Source organism: Trichechus manatus, unplaced genomic scaffold, assembly GCF_000243295.1.
Source record: "Trichechus manatus latirostris isolate Lorelei unplaced genomic scaffold, TriManLat1.0 scaffold00133, whole genome shotgun sequence".
In the NCBI taxonomy this organism is placed as follows: Eukaryota; Metazoa; Chordata; class Mammalia; order Sirenia; family Trichechidae; genus Trichechus; species Trichechus manatus.
The window spans coordinates 7,662,172-7,675,709 of record NW_004444069.1 but is presented as its reverse complement, the minus strand read 5'-3'; the positions used below and the strand labels follow the sequence as shown (position 1 = coordinate 7,675,709).

The 13,538-nt window shown below is 42.0% G+C and overlaps 1 protein-coding gene across 1 annotated transcript in view; it reads left to right on the top strand.

Annotated features, from left to right (window-relative positions):
- Positions 1-13,538, top strand: part of MTOR (mechanistic target of rapamycin kinase) — a 138,928-nt gene that overhangs the window by 121,707 nt on the left and 3,683 nt on the right. The window contains exons 45-56 of the mRNA XM_004385165.1: positions 709-843; positions 1,054-1,228; positions 2,854-2,989; positions 3,852-3,999; positions 4,611-4,733; positions 6,305-6,387; positions 7,520-7,592; positions 8,086-8,160; positions 8,544-8,679; positions 9,373-9,438; positions 12,671-12,751; positions 13,024-13,104. Of these exons, the coding sequence (XP_004385222.1) occupies positions 709-843; positions 1,054-1,228; positions 2,854-2,989; positions 3,852-3,999; positions 4,611-4,733; positions 6,305-6,387; positions 7,520-7,592; positions 8,086-8,160; positions 8,544-8,679; positions 9,373-9,438; positions 12,671-12,751; positions 13,024-13,104 (1,312 nt within the window). The remainder of the gene's footprint in view (positions 1-708; positions 844-1,053; positions 1,229-2,853; positions 2,990-3,851; positions 4,000-4,610; positions 4,734-6,304; positions 6,388-7,519; positions 7,593-8,085; positions 8,161-8,543; positions 8,680-9,372; positions 9,439-12,670; positions 12,752-13,023; positions 13,105-13,538) is intronic.

The following is a 13,538-nucleotide window of genomic DNA, read 5'->3' as shown; positions in this document are numbered from 1 at the left end:
CCAACTTTCATAAAATGTACTCCAACAGAGGTCACTGGTTACAAGAACACCAGATATTTAATTGGCATTAAGTTACAAGAACCCTCCTAAAAATTTAACTGGAAAACCACAAGAGACCTCCAGAAGTCATCCTATCTCTCCTCCAGCCTTGTTGTTGTTTGTTGGCATTCAGTCGATTCCAACTCATGGCAATACCATCTGTGCATAGTAGATTAGTATAACTGCTCCATGAGGTTTTCAAGGCTGTGAACTTTCACAAGCAGATTTCCAGGCCTGTCTTCCGAGGTTCTTCTGGAGGGGGTTTGAATCACCTTACCTTACCTAATAAGGCACCCTGATGGTTCAGAATGGAGCCCTGGTGTTACAGTGGTTAAGCACTCTACTGCTAACCAAAAGGTCAGTGGTTTGAACCCACCAGCTGCTCTGTGGGAGAAAGATATGGCGGTCCGCATCCATAAAGATTACAGCCTTGAAAACCCTATGGGGCAGTTCTACCCCGTCTTATGGGGTGGCTGTGAGTCACAACGAGTTTAATGGTTCAGAAGCTCCAGGATTAGAGAACTGTAAAGCCTCTCTTGCTACTCAATCCTGTGCCAGTGGCTTCCAGTCATAGTCTGCTCCTAAGGAATTACTGCATGTGCTTGGGAATTTGGCCTGTGGCTTAGTGGACACCTTGATGATTTTCAGATTTCCCTGCTTCCCTCTCAGGCATATGGTCGAGATTTAATGGAGGCCCAAGAGTGGTGCAGGAAGTACATGAAATCAGGCAATGTCAAGGACCTCACCCAAGCCTGGGACCTCTATTATCATGTGTTCAGACGAATCTCAAAGCAACTGCCTCAGGTAGGCTTTTCAGGGTGAAGTGGCATTAGAGTTCCTTCTGCTTCCCTATATGTGAACCTTCTAACACTCGTTCAGAGGCATCTGGTTTCACTCCTACCTACAGATTTAGGGACAAGTAATTGCTATTCGCTCTCCACTGAAAAATACTTAAATTGCCTTTAAATTCCTCCCAGGAGGCAGAAAACTAAAGCCTCTGGCAATTGTTCACAGCTTACATCCTTAGAGCTGCAATACGTCTCCCCAAAACTTCTGATGTGCCGGGACCTTGAATTGGCTGTGCCAGGAACGTATGACCCCAACCAGCCGATCATTCGCATTCAGTCCATAGCACCGTCTTTGCAAGTCATCACATCCAAGCAGAGGCCCCGGAAGTTGACACTTATGGGTAAGGACCATTGTGCACTTATGACACCTGCTTCCTCCCTCCCACCCTAGCTGAGTGTCCCCCTCCCCTTCTGAAATGACTGCTCGCCACTCACACTAATCTTTCATATGCTCCATCTCCCGCATGTTTGCTGAGAGAGAAATAGAGGACAAATGCATTTCCCTTCATTACATTCTCCCTAGGACTCTTAGTTTGTTCATATCATTGTGCTTGTGTAAGTGAAGTGTAATGATAATGCACAAGAGCAGGTGGAATGGACCATAAAGGCATTTAACGTGGAGAGTTGATTATAGTGGGCAGGTGTTAGAACTGAGGAGGCATCTGGATGCAAATGGGGAAGGCAATGAGCTATGTTGAAGAAGGAGCCTCTTTTTTACCATTACTTTTTCTCTTTGTGGAAAATAATTGTGTGAAATTAAACAAACTGAAGTAGAAATGAGTTTGAGAAATTCTCGGTGAGGTTTGTTAAGCAAACGGCCTCTAGCATTCACCTTAGCAGTAGAGGGTTACCTGTCTGGGATGGTTTCGGTAGGCCTGCTTACTCTGGTGGCACCTTGAGGCCTCTCACCCTCTCTAGTAATGCTCTATGTTTTTTAAATACAGCGATTATGCACCACCACCAGTACATCTTAACCATGGCCCACAGGTGACTGTCTCTGCATAGGCTAGTGTCTTCTAATACTAAAACATGTCAGTCAGGTTCTCGTCAGTGTTTAATTAAAGAGAATTCAGTGAAGGAGCTGCTTTCAGAGATGTGAGCAGAGTTCAGAGAACCAACAGAAAGCACCCAGGAGCAAGCAACAATGAGAAGATATTACCTACCCCTCACTTCACCCTCCAGGCCTGAAGGGCAAGGAGAGAGATTGGTGCTACAGGAACCCAGCAAGAATTATAACTCTGAAGGAGGTGCCATCAGCAGAAGCTGTAGCCCAGATAGATGTAGCTGCTTCTGGAACTGGGCCAGGCTGGTTGTGGGGGGTCAGATACTCTGACCTTTCCTTCTTCTCACCCTCTGACCTCCTGCTTTGCCCCTCATTGGCCAAGCCCAGCAGGGAGCCCATGTGGATGGTCTGTAGTGGTCAGGCTTCTTGGTTGGAGCAGGACAGAAGGGCAGAGAGGGGATCTGAGGGGGAGACGCTGATGATGATGAAGATGATATCTGTGCAGAGATTCCTGGTTCTCAAAGACATAAGTTTTCTATGTTTTATAATTTGAACAGCATCTTATTGGGAGACCATCAAAAGCAGGGCCATTCTTATCAATTCTAGGGAGTGTTTTTGTCTTTTTTAGAGAAAATGGGATTAGATAAGGTATATGTGTGGTCTGTGAGGGGCTCCTGATGGCACAGTGATTAAAGTGCTCGACTGATAACTGAAAGATCAGTGGTTCAAACCCACCAGCTGCTCTGTGGGAGAAAGATGTGACAGTCTGCTTCCATAAAGATTTACAGCCTTGGAAACCCTATGGGGCAGTTGTACTCTGTCCTGTAGTGTTGCTATGTGTCGGAATTGACTCTACGGCAGTGGGATGTAGTCTGTAGGATCTGTTGAGTACAGTGGTGGTCTAACAACTAAAGGATTTTAGACCCTCTGACCTACTCTAACTGCTTTTACTATTGCTCACAGGCAGCAATGGGCACGAGTTTGTTTTCCTCCTGAAGGGCCACGAAGACCTGCGACAAGACGAGCGGGTGATGCAGCTCTTCGGCCTGGTTAACACCCTGCTAGCCAACGACCCAACCTCTCTCCGGAAAAACCTCAGGTATTCAGAATGCTGTAAAGACAGCAACAATCTGAGAAGGCTTCCCGTTTTTTCCTATATCTGTCCTATGTAGTCATGTACCTTTACCAAATAAGTTACAAAACTATATACCTGGCCGGAAGTCGTCAGTGTCAAACACAATAAGGAAAATTCTCCAGAATGTTTAGTCTACTCTTTAGGAAATGCCTTTAACAACATCCAGAGGGTCCAGAATGAAACAATTTGTGCCACTAGACTGGAGATTCTGCAGATTTGATGTACTTAACCCCTTGTGGGATTAAAAAGCCCAGGAAAACCCTCCCTACTGTCAGTATTCTGTTAAAAAAAAAAAAAAATCCCAACCAGTTGCCATCAAGTCAGTTCCAAATCCTGGCAACTCCACCTATGTCCTAGTAGAACTATGCTCCATAGTGTTTTCAATGGCTGATTTTTTTCATTGAAAAGAAATAGATCACCAGGCCTTTCTTCCAAGGTGCCTCTGGGTGGGCTCAAACCTCTGACCTTTCAGTTAGTAGCCAAGTATGTTAATCGCTTGTACCCCCCAGGGTCCTTTCTATTAAAAATATGAGTATTCGTTTGGGAGGTTATTATCTACGTTAGAGACAATTGCTTGATTGTTCCCCCAAAGCAATTAGTGTGTTAGGCAAGTTGAGGAGCCTGATGCTCCTTCTGTACTGTCAGCACACTCTGTCTTTGTGTGATGCTCAGCCCTACACAAAGCGCTCTCACAAAGGCCCCTCGTTACACACCTCACAACAGCCCGGTGTAAGGGGGTCGTGAAAAATAGTTTGCATGTTGTCATGAGTGATCAAAAGTGTACTCTGTTTACTGTATAATAACCCTGCCTTCCTGCGGGTGCCAGCATCCAGAGGTATGCCGTCATCCCTTTATCAACCAACTCGGGCCTGATCGGCTGGGTCCCCCACTGTGACACACTGCACGCCCTCATCCGGGACTACAGGGAGAAAAAGAAAATCCTCCTCAACATTGAGCATCGCATCATGTTACGGGTATGTGATGAGGCTGCCAAGCCCAGCATACTTTCAGTGTCATGGAGCAAAACTCATGAGTCCAGGAATCCACACAGAGCTGTCTTTCTAGTTCTCATGTGTACGTCAGTCACTGACAAATCTATTTGAGAGAATTCACCGTTGAAGAAGGTTTGATGAAATGGGTCCTAAAACAGATAACCGTCTCTAAGAGACCCTAAAGCCAAGAAGTTGATTCTTCATCATCTTAGTTGAGACTGGACATATATTCCTGAACCCCTAATGTATACAGAGCAGTGGCTATGTGGGGAGATAATGTTTAGTAGATGTGTAAGTAATAAGAAAGAGAATTGCGTGTTAGTCGAAACTTCAAAGCCTCCACTGCTGTCCTTCACACCAGTGGGCTTGTACTGAGGTGAGAGCCTAATATTTTACCCTGAAGCCCTGGAAGTTCCTGTCATCATCAGTTCAGAGTAGCCACTCAGTTTCTCCTTTTGCAATGTTCTTATTTCCCATCTCCTTTTGGGTGGGTAGGGAAATTAGAACCCAGCTCTATCTGGACCTTGTTTCTTCTGGATCTGAGCTGGACTGTCTTAGCTGCTCTCTTAAACACTTGGTATGTCCTGACATAGATGGCTCCGGACTATGACCACTTGACTCTAATGCAGAAGGTGGAGGTGTTTGAGCACGCTGTTAACAACACCGCAGGGGATGACCTGGCCAAGCTTCTGTGGCTGAAGAGCCCCAGCTCAGAGGTGAGGCACACTTAGCTGTTTGTGCTCTCTTTGCATCCCCTTTGGGATAGCTTTCGCATTTGTTCATGCACACATGCTGGACCCCTTTTGGTTGATTAACTGTAGATGATATACAGTCTCTTATAACAAAAGATAAACGAGTAAACCATTCAATTTAGCAGACTTAGATTTAGGAGTTTCTCCTCTTGCTTACAGTAGTGTTTGAACTCTTTATAGCTCTTTGTATATTAAGGCTAACCAAAAGCCAAACTCATTGCTGTTGAGTCAATTCCGACTCATAGCAACAGAGTAGAACTGCCCTGTAGGATTTCCAAGGCTGTAAATTTTTACAGAAGCAGACTGCCTCATCTTTCTCCTGCAGAGTGGCTGGTGGGTTCAAACCATAGACCTTTCAGTTCACAGCCAAGCACTTTAACCACTGTGCCACTAGGGCTCCTAATATTAAAGATATATTTTTCATATATGTTGTAAATTTTATGTTTATTTGGTTTTTTAAATTTTTTTAATATTATGTCCTTTGGTTTGGGGTTTGTTTTGTTTTGGATATACAGATTTTTTAAGTTAGATGTTATCAGATTTTTAATCCTTTAAGGTTTCTACATTTGGCTTTATATTTAGAAAGACCCTCTCCACCTCAAGATTACACATCTTTTTATCTATATTTTCTTGTACTAATTCTGAGATTTCATTTTTTACATTTATATCCTTAACCCAATTTGGAATTTATTTTCAGCTTGTTGTTAGCTGCTGTTGAGTTGATTCCAACTCATGGCAACCCAGTGTGTGCAGAGTAGACCTGCTCCATAGGATTTTCAAGGCTGTGACCTTTTGGAAGCAGATCCCCTGGCCTGTCTTCTGAAGTGCCGCTGTCTGGGTTTGAACTGCCAGCCTTTCAGTTAGTAGTCCAGCGCTTAACTATCTGCTCCACCCAGGGACTTCTATTTTAAGCTTAGGGTATAACTTGATTATTTTCAAGATGATTAGCCAACACCACACTATTTACCAAATAATCTATCCCTTCCCCACTGTTGAAAAGATTCCATTTTTATTATACACCAAATTCTTCTGTGCCCTAGGATTTCTTTCTAGGGCTTCTATTCTAGCTCATTGATCTTTCTGCCTGTTTCTCCTCAAGTACCATACTATTAATACAAGCCTCTTTTCATTGATATTTTCATGTATTTTTTTCTTCCAGATGAATTTTAGGGTTATTTTGTCAAGTTCCCCAAAAATCTACCACTGACTTTTTATTGGAATGGCATTAAATGTATCAAATAATTTGGGAGGAGCTCACATCTTTACAGTCTTAAGTGAATATCTTTTCATTTACTCAGGTCTTTATGTTTCTAAGCAAAGTTTAATTTATTTATTCATCCAAGTCCTGCACGTTTCTAATTGAGTTTATCCCTAGGCACAGTTTATTATTATTGTAATTGTGAATGAGAGCTTCATTTCATTATACGTCCTAACTGGCTATTGATGGAATAAGTAAACAACTGATTTGGGTATAATTATGTTGAAACCAGTTCAAGTTTTTAGAGCCTTGTTTCACATGCGCTTCTGTGTTCTAGGTGTGGTTTGACCGAAGAACCAATTACACCCGCTCTTTAGCAGTCATGTCTATGGTTGGGTATATTTTGGGCCTGGGAGATAGGTGAGCAAATTCAGTTTGTTTCTCTTAGTCTTTTTTCTCCGCTGTCATTTTCTTGAATGGTTTCATTTTGTTTTCCAGTGAGATTTATGACCATTTGGTGAATAAATATTTGTATTTTATACTTCAGGCCTCTTTTGCAGCATCAACTTTAGTCCCTTATTTATTATCCATGCCAACAGAATAATATATCAAACTAGAGAGAAGGAAAACCATAGTTCAAGGGTACTACTTTCTTCATAGGTTGGCTTAATTTATTAAAAATCATACTAAATCTGATTGATTTTATTCATTCAATAAACATTTATCAATCACCACTGTGTTAAGATGAATAATTCCACTTCTGTAATTGAAACCAGCCCAAGTAGATCCTTCTGATATTTTTACATAATAAATTTCATCCAAATGTACTGTCTGAAAAAGTAATTCAGGAATATTCAGAAATTGACACAAAAGAACTTAGGAAAAATAGTACTCTGATATCTCCTGTTTTTCTCATGGGATCATGTGTCATGCAATTCCTTGGGAATAAAAATAATTTTATCCCACAAAAATAATAAATTTCTTGTTTTAAAAAAAGATAAAACTAGCCAGGAGGAAGAGCAGAATGTCTGTTGGCAAGAGCCAGGTTATCGTGCCTGGATTGGCTCAGGGGCTCCAGGAGACAAAACACTGTGAGAGCTGCTGGGTAGCAATGACAGAGCCTTGTCACTCTGAGATGCCAACACTGCCAGAAAGCTATTTATCCTGTGACCAAAGGCCTCAGAGCAAATTATTGTTCATATCACAGAACAACACCACACAGATAAAGCCTCGTTTTGGGCCTAGAGTACGGGTCAGCAAACATTCTCTAAAGGGCCAAATAATAAATATTTTAGGCTTTGCAGGCCATACGGTCTCTGACACAACTATTCAACTCTGCTTTATAGCACTAAAGCAGCCACAGACAATACGTAAACCAAGCGTGGCTGTGTTCCAAAATTTTTTTCACCTACCACTAAAACAGGTGGTGGGTTACATTTGGCCTGAGGGCTGTAGTTTGCTGACCCCTGGCCTAGAGTATCACATACTTGTTGACTTATTCATAAGTGCTGCTCTGTTAATCACTCCCTGGTCTCTCTTTTGCTTCTCAAAGGCACCCATCCAACTTGATGCTTGACCGGCTGAGTGGGAAGATCCTGCACATTGACTTTGGGGACTGCTTTGAGGTAAACACATGTTCTAGAACACCACAGAAAACTCACCTTCCCAAATGATCAGTTGTCAGCCTTCTCTGACAGTTTGGGCAAACTTAAGTGCAAAATGCATTAACCTTATCCCTACCTTTCCTACCAAGGCAACAGAAAGTCAGTCTAAGAAATGAAACCCATGCTGTTGGACACTTGCTTTAGCTGGACTATAATCTCCCCTGTGGCAAGGGCTGCTGATTACCCCTCTTTAAGTGGAGTTCTTCATCCTCCACAGTGCCTGCTGGTGAAGGCCTGGGCACATATATCCTTCTTTTTTTCTTCTTCTTTTTTTTCAGTCATCTTTCAAACACCTGTGAGAAGACCCCCTCTCTAACCTTGAACTACTTCATTTATATGCTATAATTGAAATCAGTGCTAGTGATGCAAGGCAAAGCCACCTGCTTTCACCTGACTTTCATGAAAACAATCTAACCAATGGCTTTGATTTTTTTCTCCCACTATTACACTCTAGGTTGCTATGACCAGGGAGAAATTCCCAGAGAAGATTCCATTTAGACTAACGAGAATGTTGACCAATGCTATGGAGGTAAGTAGATATTGGGAACAAGCTCTTTTGGAGTGGGGCCAATGCAAATTAAGACCGTCTCTAACAAAGACAGGCTTGCCTGTTAGACTCTCAGTAGTTCCCAAGACAGCCCATGTTATTTCTGTAATAGTTTCCTATTATTTTCCATTGTGTTAGACATCTTTGACAGCTGTACCACTCTTCATATCCGACCTTTGTTTCATAAGTACCACAGTCCTGACTTGACTCCTTGCTCCTGAAACATCCCAGCCTGATAGCTCAGAAATGGCCTGTGGCTGCTTCCTCAGTGAGGATCACAAACCCTCTCAACTTGCTTTTAGTCTCAAGACATCAAGGGGCCTGAGTCAGACACTCTTATGGTGGTGGCTGTGTCCCTTCTGCAGGTTACTGGCCTGGATGGCAACTACAGAATCACATGCCACACAGTGATGGAAGTGCTTCGGGAACACAAGGATAGTGTCATGGCTGTGCTGGAAGCCTTCGTCTATGACCCCTTGCTGAACTGGAGGCTGATGGACAGTAAGTATTATCAAGGGCATGGGAGCTGGGGTTGACAGATCCATTGCCAATCCACCGTACTCCCAAATTAGGAATATCCGACATGCTACATGTCATTAGCCTATCCCCCTTCAAGCCTGGAGTCTGAGATACACTGTCAAGCTATTGAATTACATTTTCACTGAGCAACTCTGATGGCCAGAAATGAATTTTGAGTATTTTTATTAACTAGAACAGAAAACCCTCATTATCAATGTAGATATGAATTAAAATATTTTTCAGGATAAATTAAGTAAGTACGCAAGTGATTTGTGTTTGTTTGGGTTTCATGTAGAGTTTACCCAGCTGGAATTTTGATGGGAAATACAAACATTTGTGTCTTGGGACAGCAATTTCACAATCTACCTCCTTAAAGGAAGTTTACTAACAAGAGCCTTCAAATTCACTGCAATAAAGTCATACTTTCACCTTATATTACCTATATTACCTTGTCTAAATACAAATCAACTGTATAGCTTGTCCCTCTGGATTGGGTTACTCCTGCTAACACCTCCCATTTACTCGTGAATAATATATGTTTGGTTCTCCCTTAAGAGGCATAGCTTTTGGGAAAATTATATGCTTATTATAAGAAAATATCATATCAGTGTAAGTTTTTTTCAAGTCAACATTTGAGGTACTTTTTTTTAACACTCCCATTATTTATTTCCTTAGCAAATACCAAAGGCAACAAGCGATCCCGAACAAGGACAGATTCCTACTCTGCCGGCCAGTCAGTAGGTGGGTGCACCCCAGGGGAGACTGCAGTTTCTGTCCCTTTGTCCCGAGTGTTTCTAAACAGGGTAAGCTTTGTTATTGTCATTAGGAAGCATGACTTAAAGCAGCAATCAACACTGAATGTGAAGGATGTGAAAATCTTTTTCTAGAGGTTATGAACAGTGATAGTTTTCCAGAGATGCTGTCACTTTATTTAACTTCCAAAACTTGGGCTAGAAAGATTGACTGAGCATCAAGCACCCAATGTATGTTTTTTTATTTAATGCTTCTCAGGAGGGAGTAGGTACCTAAAGCTCAGAAATTTTTACCAAATTATCTGATCTTAATCTACACAGTTCAAATTATGTCTGAATATTAGCTGTTATTTAATATGCACTTTAATGGTGCCTGGATTGGATTACCAGCTATATTACCTCGGTCCTAAAGCTCAGAAATGGAAAGGGGAAAGCAGTAGAAATTCACTTACATTGTTGCCAGACGAGCCATGAAGCCACAGGAAACATTGTGTCCACAGAACCCAGTCCCGGGAAAACACATGCCCCTGCAAGGGTCAGAACACACTTCTGTGTATTGAAAGCTCTCATAAGTCTTACACTAAAGCTGTTTAGCTTTGCTTAGCCTTCCCCACCCCAGCTGCCCACCCTTTTTTTTCCTAATAAAACCTGTTGTGGTCGAGTGGATTCTGACTCATAGCAACCTTATAGGACAGAGTAGAACTGCCCCATAGGGTTCCCAAGGCTGTAAACTTTATGGGAGCAGACTGCCACGTCTTTCCCCCTTGGAGTAGCAGGTGGGTTTGAACTGCTGACTTTTTGGTTAGTAGCCATGCACCACAGTGCCACCAGGTCTCCCTTTTTCTCCCCCCTCATAACATCTAATAATATCCTACACAGTTCACACTTTGAGAGCTACTGTCACAGTATAAGAAAGCAAATATTCTCTATAAATATTTATAAAACATTTGCAACTAGTTACTTAGGTAAGCCAAATACTGTTTAGGGATGGAAAAAGAAAATGTGAGATACCAACAGTACTTAAAGAAGCACAGAATCACATTATAAAATCAACTAAAATGTCCATGAAACAATAAGAGAACAGTACGTTCTACCAGTGTCATCAAGTACCATGTGGTTTGGTTGGAATAGAAGGGCTGTGGGAATTCAGAGAAAGGAATCATTCTGAACTGTAGTAGTTAAGAGAGCTTTCCTCGGGTTGGTGAAATTTAGGCTGAGCCTTATTGAATGGATGGAATCTGGGTGGGTGGAAAGGAAAGGGTATTCCCGGCAATAAATTGGAGCACTGGGTGAGAGTATCATTTATAAACATGCCTGGCGTCCTGGTACTGGGTAAGAGGATCATTACAAACATTCCTGGCATCCTGGCACTGGGTGAGTATCATTTATAAACATGCCTGGCATCCTGGCACTGGGTGAGAGTATCATTTATGAATATGCGTGGCCTCTACCCTGGACACTTGACAGAGTTTGTGACTGCCTAACTGAGTTGAAATCAACTCGACAGCAACAAGTATTTTGGTTAACCCACCCAGGCCCATATTTGCCACACTCTCTGGATTACCTTGTGCAAATGACTAGTCTCATCCAAAGGATGCTGAAGCTTATTGGTCTAATTCTCAGGGTCCACCTCATGTATAAGTCATTAATAAGTTACTCATTAGTAAGTGATCGGGTGACTCCTGTACACTCCTACAGTATGTAGAGGGGAATTAGGACAGCAAGTTCTAGTGGCACCAGATGATGGTGGGCCAGGTTGTTTTTATAACGTGGTTTAAAAGTTGTCGTGGATTGAATTATGTTCCCCAAAAAATGTGTGTATCAATTTGGCTGGGCTGTGAGTCCCGGTATTTTGTGATTTTCCTGTATGTTGTAAATCCTGCCTCTATGATGTTAGCGAGGGAGGATGGGCAGCAGTTGTGTTAGTGAGGCAGGACTCAGTCTACAAGATTGGATTGTGTCCTGAGGCAGTCTCTTGACATACAAAAGAGAGAAGCTAGCAGAGACCTCATACCACCAAGAAAGCAGTGCTGGGAGCAGAGCGCATCCTTTGGACCTAGGGTCCCTGCACGGAGAAGTTCCTAGTCTGGGGGAGGACTGATGAGAAGGCCGACAGAGAGAGAAAGCCTTCCCCTGGAGCTGATGCCCTGAATTTGGACTTTTAGCCTATTTTACTGTGAAGAAATAAATTTCTCTTCGTTAAAGCCATCCAATTGTGGTATTTCTGTTATAGCAGCTCTGGGTGACTAAGACAAAAGTCAAATTCGATAGAGTCATTAATAAAAGTGTTATTATCACTAGCTTTCCTTTGAAGATCTGTGGTATACAAGGGCAGTGTTTACATAACTTCATCATTCTGCTTCCACGCTCTTCTCTCTTTGCTGAAGACCATAATCAGTGGAGGATGATTCTAAAACTTGAGGATTTTTTCTACCCAGAATTGATGTGTAAATTCGTACAAAGAATAACAGTTCACTCATGGGTGTGACCTCTTGTGAAGCTAATTTTCTTTGTCATTATCAGTTTTTGTCAAACCAAGCGAGTTTTGTCAACAGATCTTTGACCCATGCTCCTGTTCTCTCTGTCAGAACATTTTATTAGTGCTGTCGTTGTTGTTAGCTGCCATCAAGGAGTTTAGGAGACCCTGGTTGGTGCCAACGGTTAATACTCTTGGCTGCTAACCAAAAGGTTGGAAGTTTGAGTACACTCAGAGGCACCTTGGAAGAAAGGCCTGTGATCTTCTTTTGAAAAATCATAGCTGTTGAAAACCCTATGGAGCACAATTCTACTCTGACACACATGGGGTCACCATGAGTCAGAGTTGACCTAACAGCAACTGCTTTTTTTGTGCTTAGGTGAAAGCTTCAAAAGCATATTAGTTTCCCATTCAAAAAATTTATACACAAGTAGTTTCGTGACATTGGTTGCAGGCAACTGCTTTTTGATTAATGCTAGTTGCTTGAAAATTCTTGTTTCAATTCTGATATGTACCATATTCTTCAATAATAATAACAACTCACATTTGAAAATGACTTTGCAGGTTTAAAAAGTTTTAAATACTTAGAGTAACATTAATACTTCCTCTCTCCTTTCCCGTTTGAGGTAGGTAGAGCAGGAATTAAAGGGAGTACAGATAGTATGTAAGAATTAGAGGCTAATATCATGGAACAGTGGCTTCTCAGTATTTGAGTTTCTGCTAAGTGCTTTTTTTTTTCTCCTAGAAATTTTGGACGGTGTAGAGCTTGGGGAACCAGCCCATAAGAAAACGGGAACTACAGTACCAGAATCTATTCATTCTTTTAGTAAGTCTGACCTCTGAGGAGTTGCACCAATGACGATCTCTTTAAGAAAATAGCAGCTGTGTTGTACCATGGGAGGAGGTCTGTAAGATGAAGCAACAAAACCGCCTTTGAGCAGAAAAGATTCCATGAATTTCTCATTATATTCTGAGGACAAAGATAGACACAGATTGCTCAACACTAGAAAAGTGAATGTTTAAGAAAAACAGGGGCATCCATTGAACCTCTTGTGATGATCCAATTCTCACTGTTAATTCTCCTTTCGTGTATTCTAGTTGGAGACGGTTTGGTGAAACCAGAGGCCCTAAATAAGAAAGCCATTCAGATTATTAACAGGGTTCGAGATAAGCTCACTGGTGAGTCTGTGCATATGTTTGTTTAACAGGAACATAAAGTCTGCAGAAGACTTTTGCCTTCCTTGAGTGGTGGGTGGTCAGCCCCACGTCCAAGGGTGTTGGTGCATGAACTCTGACTCCCATTCAGCTAGCTGGAGTTTCTCTGAGGCCATCACATAGGGCCCCTCTCTGGTTCTTCTTTCTGATGACCAATAACAACATTATTTAGGATTAGTCTAATCTTATTTTTAAAAAGTTCTGTTGGGTCCAAAATCAGCCAAGTGCAGGAAAATGTTTTTTATCATCATGACTTGATTTAAGAGCAAATCTGACTACTCCAACTCATTGCCTATCTAGACTTTGGTAGAGGTTATGGAGTGGAGAGAATGGAAGGGGAGAAATGCATAGTTTTGAAAAGGAGGCGTCTTAAATTGATCATCTTCTGAGAGGGAGAT